General features: G+C 35.7%; 1 protein-coding gene across 1 annotated transcript in view; it reads right to left on the bottom strand.

The window, feature by feature from the left end:
• The window catches only part of LOC105476659 (testis expressed 11), a 325,115-nt gene that overhangs the window by 108,107 nt on the left and 193,538 nt on the right, over window positions 1-23,470 (bottom strand). Inside the window, exons 14-16 of the mRNA XM_011732780.2 lie at window positions 18,642-18,793; window positions 16,445-16,530; window positions 7,765-7,902 (exon numbers count right to left, since the gene is read on the bottom strand). Of these exons, the coding sequence (XP_011731082.2) occupies window positions 7,765-7,902; window positions 16,445-16,530; window positions 18,642-18,793 (376 nt within the window). The remainder of the gene's footprint in view (window positions 1-7,764; window positions 7,903-16,444; window positions 16,531-18,641; window positions 18,794-23,470) is intronic.

The raw sequence follows: 23,470 nt of genomic DNA, 5'->3' as shown, positions 1-23,470 counted from the left end.
TATATTCAACAACAAGGGTGATTCTCTAAAATTCTAAACTTGAGTGAAAGAAGCCAGATTTTAAAAACAGGTGAAGTACATACCATATAATTCCATTTATATGAAACTCTACGAAAGATAAATCTAACCTATAGTTTTGGAAAGCATGCCAGTCATTGCCTGGGGCTGGGATTGGAGGTGAGGATCAACTGGGAAGGAACACAAGGAAATCTCTTGGGATAATGGAAGTCTTCTATATCTAGACCATGGTAGTGGGTAAATTTGGGGTATAAATTAGTCAAAATCATCGAACTATACCTAAAATGAATGCATTTTTGTATGTAAATTATATTTTTATAAATTCATTTTAAAATAAATTAGTAATGCCTTGTAAGGGTTCCTTTAGTTTTAAAATTCAGTGATTAATGAGCCTAGTCCCCCACAAAATCCTCTTTGACTATAATAAATTTTATCAGGTTATACTGATATTTTAGAAAAATGTGGGCAGAAGATACCTCAAAGTTCTCTTAGTCAAAAAATTCTTCTGATGCTTGAATCTCCTCTATAACATTTATACCAAGTCATTCAGTCTTTACTTAAATATATTCAAGAAGAGAGAATTCACTCTATTTTAAGAAAATCCATTTCAGTGTTTTGGTATGTCAAATCATTAGAAAGGGTTTCCTTATGATAATCCAAAATCTCACTCTTTGTAGGTCTCAACCAAGGAAACATTCATGAAATAAATTTAATTTCTTTACTCCCTGACAGTCATTCAAACATTAGAAAAAAGCTATCATGTTCTCCTAAATCTTCCATTTCCCAAGTTTAACATCCACACTTCCTTTAACTGTTCTTCAAATAAGATGGTGTTTAGTGCTCTCACCATCCTGAGTGCCTTCCTCTTGGCACACTTGGGTTTGTCAATATCCTCCTTCATAAGTGGTGCCCCTCAATCCAATACAATACAGATGCTCCTCAACTCATGATGGGGTTACATCCTGATAAACCCATGGTAAACTGAAAATATCCTAAGTAGGAAGTGCATTTTCAACTTATGATGGATTTATCCAGACATAACCCCATGGTAACTTGAGGAGCTTATTGAATGAGTATTGCTTTCATACTATCATAAGATTGATAAATCCTAAATCGAACCCTTGTAAGTCAAGAGCTGTCTATACAGCTGTTCCCTAGTATCTGTAGAGGATTGGTTCCAGGACACCCTCAGATATCACAACCTGCAGATGCTCAAGTTCCTTATAGTAGTTGCATATAACCTACACACATCCTTTTGTATACTTTAAATAATCTCTAGATTACTTACACCTAATACAATGTAAGTGTTCTGTAAATAGTTGTTACACTGTATTGTTTTATATTTGCATTATTTTCTATGTTGTATTGCTATTTTTTAAATTTTTTTTCTGAATATTTTCAGTCTGTGTTTGATTGAATCTGTACTTCAGATATATTCTAACCAGAGCAGAATAGAGGGTAACTGCCACTTTTTCTCCTTCTATACATTAAATCTCTATTGATTCAACCTAATTTGAGTAAACTTTCTTAGTATTTTTGGCTTATGCAGTGCTTATAGTCAATCAAATGTACAAGTGATTCACATATGCTGCTGTTAAAGCCGTATTTTATCTATTTTGTTCTTGTACAATTGGTTTTGGGGATCCAATTAGAGGATGTTTTGTTGTTTCCTGTTTGTCTTGGTCTTGCTAGAATAGGCTCATCATTTCAACCTATTAAGGTCCCTTAAGATCTGACTCTATCTTCTGACAAATCAGTTACTCTTTTCAGCTTCACATCATATGTACATTCAATCAATATTCACAAATGTCCTCATCTATATAATCCTATTCTAAGTTCATCTGGTATATACCACACAATGATGAGTGATTGAACAGTATTTTATTGTTTTCTAATTATTTTATATATGTAAATATTGTTTCTGCATTAATATTTTAGGCTCACTTACAGAATAGATCATGTCTTCTACTTATTCTATAGTGCTTGGCACAGATCAGACATTCAATATTCGTTGACTTGAAATCTCAATTAGGGTATTTTTACAGTACAGCTGTATCAAATAAGTCACAGCTGACCTTCATCTGATGTTTCTTTAGTGCTTTTTTTTTTTTTTTTTTTTTTTACATCCATATAGATGCATTTGTGGGAAAGGTACATCTACCTAAGAATTACAAAACAAAACTCAGAATCAGTCAAGCACAAGCTGATGAAGTACAGAGGCCACAGTGCCATCTAGTGAATATCACTAGTTTATGTCTGCTGGTCCCAAGCTCATTTTTGGTCCTATAATAGAAGGGCATGATTTTTTGAACTTTATATGGTAAAGAGAAACAATATATAATCAGCACATGAGACATAACTGTCTTCACTTTAGGTCACATATTCTATGAATAGTCTCATCTTTGTGGCTGTTGTAAGTCTTATGGCCATTCTGTGGTTTAAGAGTGTGGTTCAGTTTTATCAAACTATAGTAGTACTAATGACATTCATGTACCTAAACTGCAGTTGCAAGCTGAGGATGAGACTTCTGTACTGAGCTAAAGAGTATCCAGTTGTGCATTCCCATTAACTTACACAGATTATCACCAAAACAAGTCATTATCCATCTGTCAACTAACATTAAGGTTTTATTATGGTTTGCAGCAAAATCCCAAGGTGTGATAAATTGCTTCTGTATTTAGAACCCAAGTTCATTTCCCTCATCCTTAATCCATTCAAGCCTATGACTTGCACAAACCAAACATTTTTAAATCCTCAAAAATAATATAGCAAAATCATGCTACTGGGCTTAAGGCACTACAAACACCTCAAAGGCAGAGTCGATACCTATGAAACGACATTGTTCAATATTGTCTCATGCAAAGTACTGAAGATATCTGAATGGATAATAGCAATTTAAAAATTTGTATTTATACAATTTAGAAAACAAACCAAAGAAATGATCTATAATTAGCATTGTTATCTCAAAAAGATGTTGCCAAGTGTGTGAGCTAATGAATCTGTAACCTAATCTACTAAAAGTTCAGAGGAATCTATTTCCCAACTCCTTTGGCCTGCCTGCCCAAATTAACTTCTGACCTATGATTCAATATTTCATTTTAAATCAAAATAAAATGTGTTCTCCTCACCCTCAAAAGATAAAAGAGCTGAGCTGGAGAAAGTTATAGTGGGATGATTTTTAATAATACAATCCCATTCAGTTCTGATAATCAAAGAGCACTCACAGATCTTAATCACTATTAATTTCCAATTATGCATAGTAGCAAGGACAGAAATAGCATGAGGAAATGGAATTCCTTTATCAGAGGAAGTTGATTGACAGGTATTTATTGAGTCTCTATAACTAATTTTAATGTAATGAGCATCTACTATGCATTAGGCACTATGCTGGGTACAAGGGCAAATAAAGATAAGATATGGTCTCTATCCTCAAGGAGGTGACTGACAGTCCAATAGATGACTAAGACAGGTATAGAAATAACTAAAATATAATGCAGAAAGTAAGTATCTGGGGATAAACAGAACTGTTACAAAGTCTTGGAGGAAAGGCAAGACAAGGAAATTTCCTCAGGAAGCTAAGAATGTCATTAAGAGTTAGGCTTTGAAAAAGGGAATTTTAAGCTAGGCTTTGAAAAGGGAATTTTTAGGTATGCAGGAAAGAGGTAATTTGCAATCAAGAAGCATGAAAAAAGATACTGAGGTAGAAAACATAGATCATGGCTAAGAAGCAGCAAGTACTCCAGTTGAGGACAAACATAGTATACAAGGAAATAAAACAGAAACAGTTTCCATGAAAGTAGGTTGTTATAAACCCAGGAAGCCCCTTGGATTATGTCTCCTGACATGAGTCTACTTCCCTTTGACTTTCTGCTATGTTTTGATCCAGCACAAAAGCCCTCACCAGAAGCCAAGCAAATGCCGGCACCATGGCCCTTGAACTTCCCAGCCTGCAGAATCATGAGCTTAAATAAACCTATTTTCTTTATAAATTACTCAGTCTTAGGTATTCTATTATACCAACACGAAACAGACTAAGACACCACTACTTCCCTGATCACATCTCCTAATTGCCCTAATGTTCCCTCGGCTCTAGCCACAGTGGTCTCTTTGCCATTCTTTAAATACCCTAGGGCCTTTGCAGTTGTTATTCCCTCCGTCTGGAATGCTCTTTTTCCTCAGGTCTCTACTTAAAAACAATCCTCTCAGTGAGGACTTCCCTGACCACTCTATCTAAAATTTCAACCATTCACCCTCCTCCAAAACATTTAATGTCACCCTTTCCTGCTTAGTTTTCTCCTTAGCACTTATCAATATTTAATATACCAGGAGTCAACAAACTATAGCCTTTGGGCAAAATCTGGCCCACCATATTTTTTGTACAGTTCATAAGTTAAGAACAATTTTACATTTTAAGTGACTGAAATAAATCAAAAGAATCATATTTTATGACACATGAAAATTACATGAAATTCAAATTTCAGTATTCCAAAATACAGTTTTATTGGAACACAGCCATACCAATTTGATTACATACTGTCTATGGCTACTTTCAAGGCACAACAACAGAGGTGATTAGTTTCAACACAGACTGTATGGCCTGCAAAACCTGAAATATTTACTGTGGTTCTTTACAGAAAGTTTGTTGACCCCTATAATATAACATAATACTTATTTATCTTTTTATTGTTTGCCTCTCCCAGTGAAAAATAATGGGGACAGCAGTATTTGTCCATGTGGATAAAGGTTTTTATATATTTTATTCATTACTATATCCCCAGTGCCTACAACAGTACTTAACACATAGGAGACAATAAATAAATATTTTTTAATGAATGAACACTAAAAAATATAGACAGTACTTTTGGATTAGAAAGTTTGGCAACAAAAAGAAGGATACAGAACTGAAATTTGAGGAGGATTACAAAGTTGAAGGAAGATTTTTGGATAAAGAAGACTTCAAGGTAATTATATTAACAGGAGAAAGAAACAGTAGGCCGGGCGCGGTGGCTCACGCCTGTAATCCCAGCACTTTGAGACCGAGGCGGGCAGGTCATGAGGTCAGGAGTTCGAGACCAGACTGGCCAACATGGTGAAACCCTGTCTCTACTAAAAATACAAAAAATTAGCCAGGCATGGTGGCCCATGCCTGTAATCCCAGCTACTCGGGAGGCTGAGACAGGAGAATCACTTGAGCTCGGGAGGTGGAGGTTGCAGTGAGCTGTGATAGCACCATTGCACGCCAGCCTAGGCAACAAGAGTGAGACTCTGTCTCAAAAAATAAATAAATAAATAAAAGAAAGAAAACAAAAGAAACAGTAGAGAATGATAGAGAATTATTAAACAGCTAGGGTTGAGATCTGTAGATTAAGGTACCCAGACAAAGTTACTTCTTTCTCGTAGGTAAGAGAAAAGAAAGGATGGGTGAAGAGGTGAGAAACTGATGAAGTTCATGTCAGTGGCTACAAGCTCAGCAAATCACACAATAAGGTCTTTTGCTGCAACAAAGGAGAAAGCATGGGTGCTTAAGGCAGAAAAAGATGTTTTGGAATTACCACTGTGGGGAATGTGATTAAAAACTCAACAAGAGTCAGTATTGACTACCTAGCTGGAAAAACATGAAATTTTAGCAGATCCAATAAACATGGTTTCATAAATTTTCCCAACAAAGCTCAAGCAGCTCAAAGGAAGGAGTGAAGAAAGACAATGAAAGTTAACAAAGGTCAGACACTGGTGAGGTGGGATTATTAAAATATGATGGACTGTGTATTTTTTTCATCTTTCTGTCTGTCCTAGTGCATAAGAGGATATTCATTGCATATGGAGGGTATCTAATCAATGTCTGCTAAATTCAAGACAAGAAGGATGAAATGGAGAAATATACTGACAGTAATCAACAAAGTTACCTTGAACATATTCAAAATATCCTTTGGCTTCACCACTAATCTGGCCATAAATGATACAGTTACATATTGAGTACACATCATTAAAATATGCCTGGTTTACTGTTCTCCTATTCTTCCTAACCTCACTATTAATACCACTTGAATTTCCAGTTATAAACTCAGCCCTATACTAGGCTCTAGGACCAAACTTGACATTAGAAGAGATGTAAGTAGCATTGCTTCAAGTCTCAGAAAACTGTATCTAGTCAACTTGTATTCCTCTTCTGGTCACTGCTTCCCTGTTTGGCTCTATGCAGGGGCTATGCTCTTAAAAACAGTCTCATATCCTGGTCCTTTTAGGTTTGGAGATCTGCTTTGCTCTTTCTAGTATGTCTGCACACACTCCCAATCCTCAAAGATTTGTGTACTGTCTCAGAGTCCAAATCTCTGTGATTGAAACCCTGTTCCCTGCTGTTATATTTATGTGATGTCAACCACCTGTGTGCTTGACTTAGAGAATATTTCTAACATTTAGATTTCTCTCATTGCCATGCTCTGCTTATCTGCCCATTAGGATACCATGATGTCAGCTGCTTGGGTGAGTTGAAGGCAACTATACCTTGTTCGTCTCTGTAACCTCAGAGCCTAGCACAATGTCTGGTACTGTGTTCTTTCTTTCTTTCCTGACTGGCTGATTAGATATCCTCCCTTGGCCTGTAAATGCACCCATTCCCCAACTAGCATGTCTACATCCAGATATAGGTCCTTCCCAAGCTGCCTGGCTCACTGTGTCATAAATCATGGAAGTTATAAAAGCTCTGTGATTGCCTTCTTTATTGGTCTTTAAGTAAACAGTAGGCAACTACCTTTCTGAAACAGTGCTGTCCTGTGCAGAATTAGGTAACAAAATCTACATGATCATCTTCCTTTTAGATCTTAAACTGTAGGTAACTATTTTCTGAAACAGTTAAATGCTAGCCTGTGCAACACTATGATGAATTAAGCAACATTTCAAGTTCTCTTCCAGGGCTGTGAATTTATAACATATAAACTAAATAGCAAATATTTTCTTGAAAGAAAATCTGAAGTATTTAACTCAGATAAACAATCCTTCAAAAATAAACCTTCAAAGAAAATATCTGGAATCATTACCCTTAATCAACTAGGTGAACAAAGGTTAGACCTGTCATTTAAAACTTGAAAGGCAACAAAAACCTTTATATTTCATTTGGGTCCACACTTGTCTTTCCAGCTCTTTGTCCTTCCAAGAACCAATACCCCTCATTATGTGTATACCATATGATACCCAAAGGAAGAAATGTCCTAATTGCTTTGGAAAGTATTTACTTTCTATCTTTAAACAAGCTTTTATCTTCTTTACCTTCTAGAATTTTGTCCTGATAAGAAATCAGTTAAAGAACATTTTCTAGGGTGGCTGGAAAGGCAAGAGATAACCTAGAAAGTGAAAGAATGGCCACTTCATCCAAGTATTTGGTCTCAATTAATGCTTGACAAAAATGTGTACTTCAAAATTTAGTTTGCTGCAAAGGACAATATTACAGATGGTTAGTAGCAGATAACTTTGTTCAGGAGTTCCAATGGTATATTACCTTTCAGAATAGGGTGTGAAAAATAAAGGGTAAGTAATAGAATTAATAGTATTCCAAAGTCTCTCTTTCTTTGGGAAGTTTCACTCAATGTTTTCAGTATGAAAATCAAGAAAATGTCAATTTGACCTTGTTCTATTTGAGGGAACTCTCAAACATCCTAAACTAACAGCCAAGAAGTCACAGTAGGGCATTTATCTCTCTGCCACTGCACATAAGAACATTTGCTACCTCTGAAAATAGATAAATCAAAGGACCTTATCAAGTTGTTGCAAATTCAGGTAACAGCAAGCCATGTTCCTCTGCAGCTTGGCGAAGTCCAGATCCATTTCATCAGGTGAATAAAACCTCAGAGAATAATAGTACCATTGTAGAGCATCAGCATAATTTTGTACCTAAAGTTTAAAAAGAAACAACAAAATCACAGCGATGTTGCTACCCTACCTTTCCCAAGTCACCTCTAGAAACAAATAAAAGATGCTGTTGGTTTCTTTTTTAGGCAACCAAAACACAATATCCTTTATACTGGGTTCTAAGTGCATTTTATTATCAGTCTTTGTCAACATAAGTTTTAGATAAAGTGGCAATCAATATTCTTTCTTTTTCCTACACATTAGAAATTTCACGCATAGGATGAAGACTCTAAGAGTGTAGTGAACCACCCCAGAAAACTTAAAATATATTTTAAAAGTTATTAAAACAACAACGATAAAAATTTTGAAAGAGAACACCCATAATTCACCGTGTTAATGTAGCTATTTTCATTTATCTATGTTCAATTTTAACTTTATTCTTTTGTATATTTACCTAGTTGTAATCATAGCTTATATAGAATTTCATGTACTATTCTTTCCATTTAATTTTGTTTTGTACATATTAATCTATGTTGCTATGTAGTCTTCACAGTAATCAATTTTAAGAGATACATAACATTTAATCAAATATATAATGATTTTCTTAATGTTAGCTAGTTAGTGAATTTGCAGGGTTTTTACTATTGTAATTGATTCTGCTGTATTTTTATACAAAAGTACTTTTTTCTCTTGAGTAACTTTAAAATTTTCAATGGTAAGAAGCTAGCTAGGGAAAATCTGATAGAAATAACCTGGATAATTATTTCTTAATCTAAGAAAACTGAGACTGCTTATAAACCAAGGTAAGGTAAATGACTCCCTCGTACCCTATCAAGAAGCTTCATATTTTCCAATTAAGAATAGGAGCCATTAGGACCTTCAAAGAACAAAACATCCTCTTCAACTAGAAATAATTGTCCTGAATAGGTAAAACACTGCCTTTGACTATTACATTAGTCATAGTAGATTAGAAACATGTCATATTAGAAATAGTCAATTAGAACTAAGACTACATTCCTCTCCAGTGTTGGAAGTGGATGTTTTAAGAAAATTATTCAGCAAGACTGGAAAATGAGAGGAAAGAAAAATAATCAATAGAAGAATGGGAATTCTGAAGTAGTTCTTCACCTATTAAGTAAAAAAATAAAGGCTTTCTAAAAGAAAATACGAGTATCATTCTATCTTGCAGTGCCTAACCATAAGGCCTAGGTCTCTACATGCTCTTATAAGGGATTCTCTTTCCTTCTCTTGGGTCTAATTCTTTGTTTCTCAAACTTTGTTCCCTTTTTTCTCTTCACATCTTTCTCCTATAAAACCTACCATAACATTTTTTGGAAAACAGTTTTATTGAGGTACAATTGACATACAAAACGCTATGCATATTTAAACTGTACAATTATATATATATATATATAGCTAAAACCATCAACACAGTCAAGGGAGTGAACACATCCATCACAACCAAGTTTTCTTTGTAATCCCTCAATCCAGCTCATTCTGGTCTCTCATCCCCCAAGCAATTATGGATATGCTTTCTGTAACTATTAATTTTTATTTTATAGGCTTTTGTAGAATTCAATCATCTAATATGTAATAATACTTTTTTGCCTGGCTCCTTTCACTCAGCAAAACAGTTTCTAGATTTATCCCCATTATTGCATCTATCAATAGTTCGTTCCTTTTCATTGCTGAGTAGTATTTCATTGAAGGATATACCAGTTTGTTTATTCACTCATTTGTTGATGGACATTTGGCTGTTTCCAGTTTCTAACTATTACAAATAAAGCTGCTATCAGCTTTTACATGCAAGTTTTTGTATGGATAAATAATTCCTTTTCTCTTGTACATACATAGGATTGAAATGGCTGGATCACATGGTAGGGGCAAGTTTAACATTTTAGAAAACTGCCAAACTATTTTCCAAACTGTTTGTACTACCTTATATTTCCACCATGAAGTTACAGTTCCTCAACATCTTCATCAGCATTTGGTATGGTTAATCTTTTCCATTTGGTTTTTCTAAGAATGATGTATTGGTATCTCCTTGGGGTTTTCATTTGCATTTCCCTAATGACTCATAAGTCATCTTTTTTTGTGTGTGCTCATTGTCATGCACATATCCCTCTTTGGTGAAATGTCTGTTCATATCCTTTGCTAATTTTTGAGTTGTTTTTCTTTATGTGTTGAGTTTAGAGAGTTCGTTTGAGCTATTAGCCCATTATTGTACACATGGTATGAAAATTTTACCCCCAGTCTGTAGCTTTTTTCATCCATTAAACGGGATCTCTTTTTTTTTTTTTTTAAGTATAATTTTCGCTTTATTTTCTTCAGAGGATAGCTTTTTTTCAGTCCTTAAGGACTCAGCTCCATATGTAGGCTTTGGTGGAGGTTGGTGGGCAGCACCCACAGGTCTAAATCAGGGTTGGGGTGTTTGGTTCTTACGGGCTTCACAAGATTGATTCTGGACTACCTTGCTGCAAATGGTGCAACTCATGGAGTAATGTAGCTTCACCAACAGCTTGGGAAGCACATAGACATCAAAGACACTGGCTTCAGATATTTCCCTGATAGTTGTGGCCTCTACTATGTTCTGTTGTTTTCTTTGTTTTTAGTTTTTGAGACAGGATCTTGCTCTGTGACCCAGGCTGGAGTGAAGTGGCATGATCACAGCTCACTGCAGGCTTAAACTCTTGGGCTCAAAGGATCCTCCCGCCTCAGCCTCCTGAGTAGCTGGGACTACAGGTGCATGCTACCACACCAGGCTAAATTTTTTATTTTTGTAGAGATGGTGTTCCTCTATATTGCCCAAGCTGGTCCCAAACTCCTAGGCTCGAGCAATCCTCCCGCCTCAGCCTCTCAAAGCACTGGGATTACACGCATGAGCCACCACACTTGGCTTTCTACTATATTTTGAATGATAAACTTCCTAACAGCCTTGTCTTTAGTCACATATCAGGTGCAGTTCATGCAGGGAATAGGCTGCACATGGCCATAGACCCTTCTGGCACAACTGCTGTTCCTTCTTTCTTTGTCAATCTTGGAGGTGAGGACCTGAGAGTGAACAGGACCTTTCACAGAGCAAAAGCTTTTAATTTTCATGAAATCCAGTTTATTAATTTTTCCTTTTATGCATCATGTTTTAAAATTTTATATACTTATTTTTTTAAAAACCAGGTCTCTCTGTGTTGTCCAGGCTGGCTTCAAACTCCTGGGCTCAAGCAATCCTTCACCTTAGCCTCCCAAGTAGCTGGGACTATAGGAATGTGCCATTGCACTCTACTTGCATCATGCTTTTGAATCAAGTCTAGTAATTCTTTGCCTAGCCTAGATCCTGAAGATTTTCTCCTATGTATTTTTATAAAAGTTTTATAGGTGCACATTTTACATCTAATTTTGTAAGGTATTTAATTTTTGTATACAGTGTGAAGTTAAGATCAAGGGTTTTTTTTTCTATGGATGTCCAATTTCTCCAGCACCATTAGTTGAAAACACCATCTTTTTCCATTGAATTACTTTTGTGTTTTCTCAAAAATCAGTTGAGCGTATTTGTGTGGGATTATTTTTTGGTTTTCCATTCTGTTCCATTGATCTACGGTTCTGTCTTTCTAATGATACCACACAGTCTAGATCACTGTAGCTATATTAAAAGTGTTGAAATTGAATAGCATAATTCTTTCTGTTCTATTCTATCTCAGGACTGTTTTGACTATTTTCTTTTTATAATTTTTATTTTAGGTTTAGGGGTACATGTGAAGGTTTGTTACATAGGTAAACACATGTCACAGGGGTTTGTTGTACATATTATTACATCACCCAGGTATTAAGCCCAGTACCCAATAGTTATCTTTTCTGCTCCTCTCCCTCCTCCCATCCTCCACCCTCAAGTAGACACCAGTGTCTGTTGTTTCCTTCTTTGTGTTCATAAGTTCTTATCATTTAGCTCCTACTTATAAGTGAAAATATGCATTATTTGGCTTTCTGATCCTGTGCTAGTTTTCTCAGGACGATAGCTACCAGCTCCATCGTTGTTCCCGCAAAAGACATGATCTTTTCTTTTTTATGGCTGCATAATATTCTGTGGTGTATATGTACCACATTTTCTTTATTCAGTCTGTCACTGATGGGCATTTAGGCTGAGTCCATGTCTTTGCTATCGTGAATAGTGCTGCAACGAACATTTGCATGTATGTGTCTTTATGATAGAATGCTTCATATTCCTCTGGGTATATATCCAGTAATGGGATTGCTGGGTCGAATGGCAGTTCTGCTTTTAGTTATTTGAGAAATAGCCATACTGCTTTCCACAATGGTTGAACTAATTTACACTCCCACCAACAGTGTATAAGTGTTCCCTTTTCTCTACAACCTTGCCAGCATCTATTATTTTTTGACTTTTTAATAATATGTCTTGGTTATTTTCATTCCATTGTTTTATATATAAATTTTAGAATAATCTTGTCTCTCTATATTTTTCTGATGTTTTTGTTTATAACCAATTCATATCTTTATATTTAAAGTACATTTCTTTTAAGCGGTACATAAACTTGGGTCTTGCTCTTTTATCTAGTTTGACAATCTCTGCCTTTTCACTGGGGTCTTGAGGTAATTTTCACTTAATGTGGTTTTTTAAAAATATGCTTAGATGTAAATCTATCATCTTGCTATTTGTCTTCTATTTGTGCCACCGTTTTTGATCACTCCTTCCTTTTTCTGCCTTATTTTAGATTATTTGAATACTTTTATGATTTGATTTTATCTTATTTTAAAAAAACTCTTTGTTTTGCTATTTTAATGGTTGTTTTAGGGTACATAGTATATATGTTTAACTTATCATCATCTATCTTCAAGTGATGTTACACCACCTCACTTATGGTATACTTCCATTTCTCTCTTCTTGGCCTATATGTTCTAGTCATGCATCTTACTTTTACAGGTTATAAACTGTAGAATACAATGTTATTACTTTTGTTTAAGCAATAAACTATCTTTTAAAGAGATTGTAATAATAAGAAAAAATCTTATCTATTACTCATATAGTACCATTTCTGGTATTCTTTATTCATTTGTATAGATTCATATTTCCATCTGGTGTAAGTTTCCTTCTGCTCAGAGGACTTCCTTGTAATGTAGACCTTTGAGTGATTAGTTATTTCAGCTTTTAAATGTCTGGAAGATTATTTTGCTTTCATTTTTTAAAAACATATTTTTATTATGGTAAAAAACACATAACATAAAATTGACTAATCTGCAACCAATCTCCAGAACTTTTTCATCTAGTAAAACTGAAACTCTATACTCATTAAACAACTCCACATTTTCCCCTCCTCCTAGCCCCTGGAAACCTTCCTTCCTTCCTTCCTTCCTTCCTTCCTTCCTTCCTTCCTTCCTTCCTTCCTTCCTTCCCTCCCTCCCTCCCTCCCTCCCTCCTTCCCTCCTTCCTTCTTTCCTTCACAGAGTCTCGCTCTGTTGCCCAGGCTGGAGTGCAGTGGTATAATCTTGGCTCATTGCAACATGGGCCTCCTGGGTTCAAGTGATTCTCCTGCCTCAGCCTCCTGAGTAGCTGGGACTATATGTGTGCACCACCACACCCAGCTAATTTTTGTATTTTTAGTAGAGACGGGGTTTTACCATGTTGGCCAGGCTGGTCTCGAACTCCCGACTTCAAGTGATCCACCCACCTTGGCCTCCCAAAGTGCTGGGATTATAGGTGTGAGCCACCGCGTCCAGCCCATTCTACTTTCTTTCTCCACAGATTTGAACTCTAGGTACCTCATGTAAGTGGAACCATACAGTATTGCTTTTTGTGACAGGCTTACGTCACTTAGCATAATGTCCTCAAGGCTCATCCATATTATACCATGTATCAGAAGTCCTTGCTTTTTAAGGCTAAGTAATATTCCATTGTTTGAGTATACCACATTTTATTTATTCACTTATTTGTTGATGGAACTTGGGTTCCTTCCACCCTTTGGCTGCTATAAACACGGGTGTGCAAATATCTTGCTTTTAATTCTTTTGGATATATAAGCAAAAGTGAAAATGCTGCATCATACGGTACTAACATTTTTAATTGTCTGAGGAGCTGCCATACTGTTTTCCATAGTGGCTACACTATTTCACATTTGTACCAACTACTTTCATTTTAAACAATATTTGTGCTGGATACAGAATTTTAGGCTGACAGGTTTTTATTTTCTTTCATTATTTTAAAGATGCTGCTCCACTGAGTTCTTGCTTGCATTGCTTCCGACAAGAAATCTGACGTTCTCTTTAATTTACTCCTCTGTACATAGGGTGCCATTTTTATCTGGCTGCTTTTAGGACATTCTCTTTATCATTGGTTTTGAGCATTTTGATTATGTGCGTTGGTGTCGTTTTGTATTTCTTGTGTTCGGGGTTTGTTAATACTTTTCTATCTGTGCATTTAGAGTTTTCATTACGTTTTGAAAGTTTTATTTCTTCAAATATTTATTATCTCCATCCTCATTTGGGAATCCCAGTTACCCGTATATTAAGCTACCTAAAATTGTCCCTCGCCTCACTGAACTCTTTTAATTTTTTTAAGGTTTGTTTTCCCTGTGTATTTCATTTTCAATAGCTTCTTTGCTACAACTTCAAGTTCATCAGTCTTTTCTTCTACAATGTCTAATATGTTAATACTATCCAATGTACTTCTCATCCTAAACATAGTTTTCATCTTTAGAAGTTTGATTTGGGTCTTTATATATCTTCCATGCCTCTACTTAACTTTGAATGCATGAAATAGAATCATAAGAGATGTCCTCTGCTAATGCTAACTTCTACGTCAGTTCTGGGTCAGTATCAATTGATTGCTTATTCTCCTCATTATAGGTTGTGTTTTCATTCCTCTTCATATGCTCAGTAATTTTTTTGCTGGATGCCAGACATTGTAAACTTTATCCTGTTGGGTGCTGTACAGTTTTATATTCCTATAAATATTCTTGAACTCTGCTCTGGGAAGCAATTAAGTTCCTTGGGATCAATTTGATCTTTTCACACCACACTTTTATAGTTTTTAAGGTAGTTCTGGAGCAGGACTTAGTGTAGGACTAATTATTCCCCTCTTCTGAGACAAGACACTTCTGAGTTTTCTACCCAATGCCCCATGAATTAGAGGTTTTCCAGACTAGGTGATAAGAACAGGCCTTATTTGCAACCCCATGTGAGTGCTAGGCACTCTTCCCTCTAATATTTTTAGATGGTTATTCTCCTAGCTTCAGGTAATTTTGCTTCATGTATGTCCTGATCAGAACTGTGCTAAACATCGGAAGAGGACCCTCATCTCACTGAAGCTCTTTTAAGTCTTTTGTTCAGTGTGTTTAATTTTGAATAGCTTCTTTGCTCTGACTTCAAGTTTATCAATCTTTTCTTCTACAATGCCTAATCTATGCTATGTGGTCCTCTTCAGTACTTTGTCTTATAAATTCCGGCTGCCTTAGTCTCCTCAGACTCAGCTACATCTCAAATCAGGACGCTTGCCAGGCTCTGCTTCAGATCCCCTTCTTGTGCTATATCCTGGAAACTCAAAGCAGTAAGCTGCACAATTGTAATACTCTCTTTCTTTCTTTCTTCCTTCCTTCCTTTCTTTTTTTTTTAGATAGAGTCTTGCTCTGTCACCAGGCTGGAGTGCAGTGGCGCGATCTCAGCTCACTGCAACCTCTGCCTCCTGGGTTCAAGCGATTCCCCTGCCTCAGCTTCCCGAGTAGCTGGGATTACAGGCGCCTGCCACCACGTCCGGCTAATTTTTTGTATTTTAGTAGAGACGGGGTTTCACCATGTTAGCCAGGATGTTCTCGATCTCCTGACTTTGTGATCTCCCCGCCTCAGCCTCCCAAACTGCTGGGATTACAGGCGTAAGCCACTGTGCCCGGCCAATGCTCACTTTATTTCTTATCTCCCAGGGACCATTCTCCTTCATTACCTGTTGTTCAGTGCCATAAAAGTCATTGTTTTTTCTTTTCGTCTATTTTGTCTTGTCCTTTGTGGAGAGGGATTTATCGTTCAAGAAGGGACATAAAACAGTCCCTGTTACTACATATTAATTGCAAGTGGAAGCAAACACAACTTTTTTTTAATGGTAAGTCCCATTTGATTTATATACACAGGGACATAAATGTATAATACACAAAGATTAGAAGGAAATATACCAAAATTATAAATGATTGCTCTTTGCTTTAAAAAAATTATTTTTAAGTTTGCAGGAAACCTGAGTTGTCTTCTAAAGGCTTTTTTTCCCCATTTTATTATTACACCATAACTTTTTAAAGGGAATAAAACTCTTTCTCAGCCCTCATGTTTAAAAAATTACATTCCTATATGTTAATATCAGCAATGACATTTCCCTACACTGTAAGCCCTCAATGGAGAGGAATCATGTCTCATTATTTTTAATAAACTCTTGCACAATGCTCATTAACACTCTACATTGTGAATATTTAATAAATATATGGTATCTAAACAGACAGATTATTAAAGTATTTGATGCTCTTTTTATAGTGAATGCACTATTTTTTGTTGCAGTGGAGAAATAATATAAAGAATGAAAAGGAGATTATTCTCAAACCTCAAAACTACTGGTAGCTTTTCTCCACAGAATGTTGTGTAACCAGTTCATTAATTCTGCTGTCAGTTGTCTTCCTGTTTGGTGAGCTGAAAATAAAAAAGAAAGCTCTGAAAACAAGAATCCAGGTCTATTACATTAAGTAAAGAGTGCTAACTATACTCAGAACCTATAATCTTTAAGTAATGGCTACACAAAAAAAAATTCAGACAGGTTTTCACCATCAGTTTTAGGATTACTACCATAATTGATAATATAATGCAATCAGAGTTTGCTAGAATCACAGTCACTCTCCCATCAATCTGTGATAGTTTTCCAGCCTACTCTCTTTTTAACTTATTTTCCACATTCCAAATTAGATTATCATCTGGTGCCTTAATAAGGTTATTGTGAATGAGCAGACAGCAATGCCAGAAATCATTAATAAGAAGTGCTTATATTATTATGTACTAAATAGATCAGATCAAGTTCACAAGAAAGGCCAATTATGCCTTAAAGCCTTTGTAAAATACTTTAAGACCATGCTTACACATAAACTTTATTACTTTAAATCTTAACTTGCGTTGATTGTTTCTGGTCTAGACATTTACAGAGTTCAAATACATTAGCACATTAAGGTAAAGTCTAAACTATAATAGAATTCTGTACCTCCTCTTCTGCCCTTTGGCATAAACTATCAATTTCCACAAAAGTCTTGACTAGAACATTAAGAATCTCTGACCCTCTAGCCCAATCAGCAAATGTAGTTTGTTCCATGACTTACTTAAAAACACTCGCATGAGAGTAAACAGCTACTAAATGTGTCTACTTGAAATATTATAATACTTTGAGAGTGTAAGTGTAAATTAGATGTCACAATAAAACTTAGTCCAAGTGGAATTTTAGGAAAATGAGTTATTCTCTACAATCAAGTTTTCTGGTTAACTGGCAGTTTACTTTCTTTAAATAAAAATCACTTCTGAATTTAAAAAGTCTAAATATTTTCATGAAAGTTCTTAAATTTTCTAAAAAGTAAACAAACTTCCTAGTTTTCTTAAGCACAATGTAACTTTTTCTTGACCATTTGAGGTCAACATTAACAACTATTTTATTGTATTGTACTATTAATATATCACAGCGATGCCTTTGGGAGTTGTTATACAGTACAGATTGCTATATTAAAAAATTTGTATCTGTTTTATAAAATTGATAGAGTTTTTTTCCTCCCTATGGTCAGGCTAGCTGTATACTTCCCTTTAAACCTTTTCTCTATTTGCAAAGTGCTACCATTAAAATGCTAAGAGTAGGAAAACTGGATAACCAAGTTTATCAAAACTGGGTCTAAAAATAATTGGTAAATGCCTGGAGGGAGGGTGTTATCAGTAAAATATGGTTCTTAGAGATCATCTAGTCAGATGACTTCCTTTAAAAAATTAATGACTTTGTTTTTATAGAAACATGATTCGTGCTTATAAAAATTCAAACAATATGGTAGAGTATTTAGAAGAAAGCAACACATCACCTAAAATGCCACCATTCAGAATAAACCCCAGAGTTAACATTTAGTGACTATCAATCCAATTATATCTCTACATGCACTTAGTTGGAAAGACAAGGTGGTGAAGATAATTTTCTAAGAAAGGGATCATACTATCTATGTTCTTCAGGGTACAGAAGTTCTGCAGGGAGGCAGAGGATTAGGGGAATGCTGAGCAGATTTGGCTCTACATCTCTGCTTTAACCAGAAAAACTCTAATCTATTCCATTCAGGGTGGGGTTCATACAAGACTGCATCACAAAAGGATGCTGCTGCTGAAAAGAAATTAGAAACCAGGAGTTTAGTTCACAATCATCATTTTATAGTTGAAAATAATCAAGGTCCAGAGAAATTGACTTGTTCAAAGGTACACAGCTAAATTGAGATCAAACTAGAGATACGAAATTAGGCTTGTAACATTACAATATTCCACCATATGTGAGCTTTAAGCTCAGAAGTTTGTTTGTTTTCAATGTTTTCTTATTTTTGCTTAGTTTCTCATTCCACTTGCCCAATTTGTGGGATGTGGACAGGTGAGGTGTTACTGTTAAAAGACCATTAGGGAGGAAGGAAAAAAGAAAGTGGAAGAAATCCGTTGACTTGAGGATTTTGCTACTACTCTGACCTCTAAGAATTATACACAAATTAATACCTTTCTAAAACACTTGCGAAAATCCTACTGACCTAAAATGATTTCTTCAATCTTCTCCTTGGCAAGCAGTTCTTCCTTCCTTTGTAAAAGCATGTCAATATAGAGTAGCAGAACTTTTCCAGTATTTTCTGATGACTTAAAACGTTCATGAATAATCGTCAGGAAATGAAACCCAACAGATTCTCTGTACAAAGAGACACAATTTTAAGCAATGTGAACAGAAAAACTGGTTATTGATCAATGGGACTAAAATGTATTTCAGTGTGAACAAAATAAGCCAGATAAAAGCATATCTGAACTCAGGTAATGTTATTAAATGTCTAAATAAGCTTAATTTGTCAATATTACATGATTTAATTTAATTTCAGTTTATTAAGCCATAAACATTTTCTATTAACACCTATAGTCAGATCATCATTTCTCTCCTAATATCTAATTTATGTTTTTCCCAGAACTGATTGTAAGCTTTAAAAATTGGTTACTGAGATCCAGTGAAGTTACATGAAATGACATGAGAAATTTACTAGTTCCTCTGCCAAAACGTCTTTCTAAAAACTTGTTTGTGTTTGATTACACAAATAATACAAATATCTTCTATTTAAAAATGTAAACAGTTCATGGGTTGGGAGACTAAATATTGTTAACATGTTGATATTCCCAAAGTGATCTACAGATTTACAGATATTCATCCCTATTAAAATCCCAGGTCAAGTGTGGTGGCTCAGGCCTGTAATCCCAGCACTTTGGGAGGCTGAGGTGGGCAGATTGCTTGAGGCTACGAGTTTGAAACTAGCTTGGGCAAGATGGCAAATCCCTGTCTCTACAAAAAATTGGCAGCCGTGATGGCGCATGCTTGTAGTCTCAGCTACTAGCAAGGCTGAAGTGGGAGGATTGCCTGACCCTGGGAGGTCAAGGCTGCAGTGAGCTGTGATCAGGCTACTGCACCCCAGCCTGGGCAACAGACTGAGACCCTGTCTCAAAAAAAAAACCCAAAATTCCAATGATGTATTTTGCAGAAATGGAAAAAATCCATCCTAAAAGTAATATGGACTTTGCTCAAGGGACCCCAAAAGCCCTAAACAAACTTGAAGACAAAGAGCAAAATTAGAGGATTTGTATTTTCTGATTTCAAAACTTGAAGTCATAGTAATGAAAACATGTGGAACTGGCATAAAGATAGACATATAGACCAATTGAATGGAATAGACAACCCAGAAATAAATCTTGTCATATATCATCAAATTATTTGTGACAAAGGTGCCAGGACCATTTAATGGTGATATGACAGTCCTTTCAGCAAATGGTGCTAGGAAAACGGGATTTCCACATGCAAATGAATGAAATTGGATTCTTACCTTACATCATATGCAAAAATTAATTCAAAATGGATCAAAGACCCAAAAGTAAGAGCTAAAAAACTGTTTCCATGGGACCAAGTGATCCTATATATAGAAGACTCTAAAGACTGCACCAAGAACTCTAAGAAATAACAAATTACTTCAGTAAAGTTGCAGGTTACAAAATCAACATACAAAAACCAGTAGCGTTTCTTTGTGCCAACAATATAATATCCAAAAAGGAAATTAAGAAAACAATCCTATTTACAATAGCATCAAAAATACGTAAAATAGCTGGGCACAGTGGCTCACGCCTGTAATTCAAGCACTTTGAGAGGCTGAAGAGGGTGGATCACTTGAGGTCAGGAGTTCGAGACCAGACTGGCCAACATGGTGAAACCCTGTCTCTACTAAAAATGCAAAAATTAGCTGGGCATGGTGGTGTGTGCCTGTAATCTCAGCTACTCAGGAGGCTGAGGCAGGAGAAACACTTGAACCCAGGAGGTAGAGGTTGCAGTGAGCTGAGATCTCCAGCCTGAGTGACAGGGTGAGTAAGACTCCATCTCAAATATATATATATATATAAATAAAAGTAACCAAGTAGGTGAAACATCTGTACACTGAAAACTATAAAACATTGATGAATTGAAGAAAACAAAAATAAATGGAAAGATATCCTGTATTCATTGATTGAAAGAATTAGTATTATTAAAATATCCATGCTACTCAAAGTGATCTACAAATGCAAGGAAATCCCTATCTTAAGTCCAATGGCATTTTTCACAGAAACAGAAAAACTAATATTAAAATTTGTAGGGAACCACGAAAGACTCTGTGCCAAAGCAACCTTAAAAACAAAAACAAAATTGGAGGCATCACGCTTTCTGATTTCAAATTATACTACAAAGTTATAGTAATCAAAGCAGTATGGTACTGGCATAAAAACAGACATATAGACCAATGGAACAGAATCGAGAGCCCGGAAAAACAAAACAACAACAACAAAAAAACAAGTCTCTTTTGTGCTTGGGCTGGGTGCAGTGACTCACTCCTGTAATTCCAGCACTTCAGAAGGCCAAGGTTGGTGGATCACTTGAGGCCAGGACTTTGAGACCAGCCTGGCCAATGTGGCAAAACCCCGTCTCTACTAAAAATACAAAAATTAGCTGGGTGTGCTGGCACATGCCTGTAATTCCAGCTATGTGGAGAGGGCTGAGGCACAAGAATCACTTGAACCCAGGAGGCACAGGTTGCAGTAAGCCAGGATCATGCCACAGAACTCTAGCTTGGGTAACGGAGTGAGACTCTGTCTCAAAAAAATAATGTGTTTGGACAACTGGACATCCACCTGCAAAAGAATAAATTGAACACATCCTACGGAACACACACAAATCAACAGAAAATGCATTAAAAACTTAAATGTAAGACTTGAAACTGTAGAGCTCCTAGAAGAAAAAAACAGGGAAAGAAGCTCTTTGAAATTGGCCTTGGCAAGGATTTTTTGTATAGAACACCAAAAGCAAAGGCAAATTTTTTTTAAAGCAAAAACAAACAAAGGGGACTGTCAAACTAAAAAGCTTCTGCACTGCAAAGAAAACTTCAATATAATGAAAAGTCAAACTAATTTACATTCAAACCAACAGTGAGAGTGTTCCTATTTCTCCATAGCCTCGCCAGCATCTGTTGTTTTTTGACTTTTTAATAATTGCCATTCTGACTGGTGTGAGATGGTATCTAATTGTGGTTTTGATTTGCATTTCTCTAATGATCAGTAATGTTGAGCTTTTTTCCATATGTTTGTTGGCCACATAAATGTCTTCTTTTGAGAAGTGTCTGCTCATATTCGTTGCCCACTTTTTGACGAGGTTGTTTGTTTTTGTCTTGTAAATTTGTTTAAGTTCTTAGTAAATTCTGGATATTAGACCTTTGTCAGACGGGTAGATTGCAAAATTTTTTTCCCATTCTGTAGGTTGCCTGCTCACTCTGATGATAGTTTATTTTGCTGTGCAGAAGCTCTTTAGTTTAATCATATCACCATTTGTCAATTTTAGCTTTTGTTGAACCATTGTGGTAGACAGTGTGGTGATTCTTTAAGGATCTAAAATCAGAAATACCATTTGACCCAGCAATCCCATTACTGGGTATATGCCCAAAGGAATATAAATCATTCTATTATAAAGATATATGCAGCACTATTCACAATAGCAAAGACATGGAACCAACCCAAATGCCCATCAATGATAGACTGGATAAAGAAAATGTGGTACATATACATCATGGAATACTATGCAGCCATAAAAAGGAATGAGATCATGTTTTTCGCAGGGACATGGATGAAGCTGGAAGCCACCATCTCAGCAAACTAACACAGGAACAGAAAACCAAACACCACATGTTCTCACTCATAAGTGGGAGTTGAACAATGAGAATATACGGAGACAGGGGAAAAAACAACACACTCTGGAGCCTGTCAGGAGGTGGGGGTGAGGGGAGGGAGAGCATCAGGACAAATAGCTAATGCATGTGGGGCTTAAAACCTAGGTGACGGGTGGATAGGTGCAGCAAACCACCATGGCACACATATACCTGTGTAACAAACCTGCACGTTCTGCACATGTATCCAGAACTTAAAGTAAAAAAAAAAAAAAAAAAATACAGAATGCCCCAGTAAAATTAGAATTTCAGACAAACAAAAACTATTTTTTTTAGTATTAGTGTGTCAGCACAATAGTTGGGATGTACTTATTCTAAAATACTAGACATTGTTTATCTGAAATTTCAAATTAAACAAGTCTTGTATTTTATCTGGCAACTCTATTCATGAAACACCAGTTGCAAGAGTTCTCACCTTAATAAAAAGAGACCCATAGTTAAAAAAAAAAAAAAAAGAAGTACCTTATTTACACATAGGTAGACATCCATTTACAAGGGTTGTGATTAGATCTGTTTACTCTGAATCAGTAAGTATTTCCTTGGCTCTCTGCTACACAAGTTTCAAATATATACCAAAGTGTAGAAAATAATGTAATGAACCTACACATCATTATTATCAGGCTGTAACAACATCAAAGCCAATCTTATTTAATCCATCCTTCCACCTCATTCACACACACACACAGACACATACACACACACACACTCATGCTTTTGAAGTAAATTCCAGACATCCTATTAATCCACTTCCAAGTATTTTAATTATCTATCTCTTAAAGATAGAAACTCTTTTTTTGTAAAAATCATAAACATAATACTATCATTACAGTTTAAAACTTAACAAGATATCCTCAATATTCTTAAGTATTTAATTACTGTTCATATTTATGTAACTGTCTCATATATTATTGATTTTAAGCGTTTGACTCAGGATCTGAATAAGATTCATACATTTCAATTGATTAAAATAACTAAATCTCATTAATCTAAAAAAAAAAAAAGCCAACAAATAACCTTGATTTTGGACTTCTGGCCTCCAGAATTGTGAGAGAATAAATTTCTGTCGTTTTAAGTCATCCCACTTGTGGTAA

The sequence above is a fragment of the Macaca nemestrina genome, chromosome X (genome assembly GCF_043159975.1).
Source record: "Macaca nemestrina isolate mMacNem1 chromosome X, mMacNem.hap1, whole genome shotgun sequence".
Classification (NCBI taxonomy): Eukaryota; Metazoa; Chordata; class Mammalia; order Primates; family Cercopithecidae; genus Macaca; species Macaca nemestrina.
Note: the sequence above shows the minus strand (reverse complement) of the source record. Positions and strands in the feature narration are given on the sequence as shown.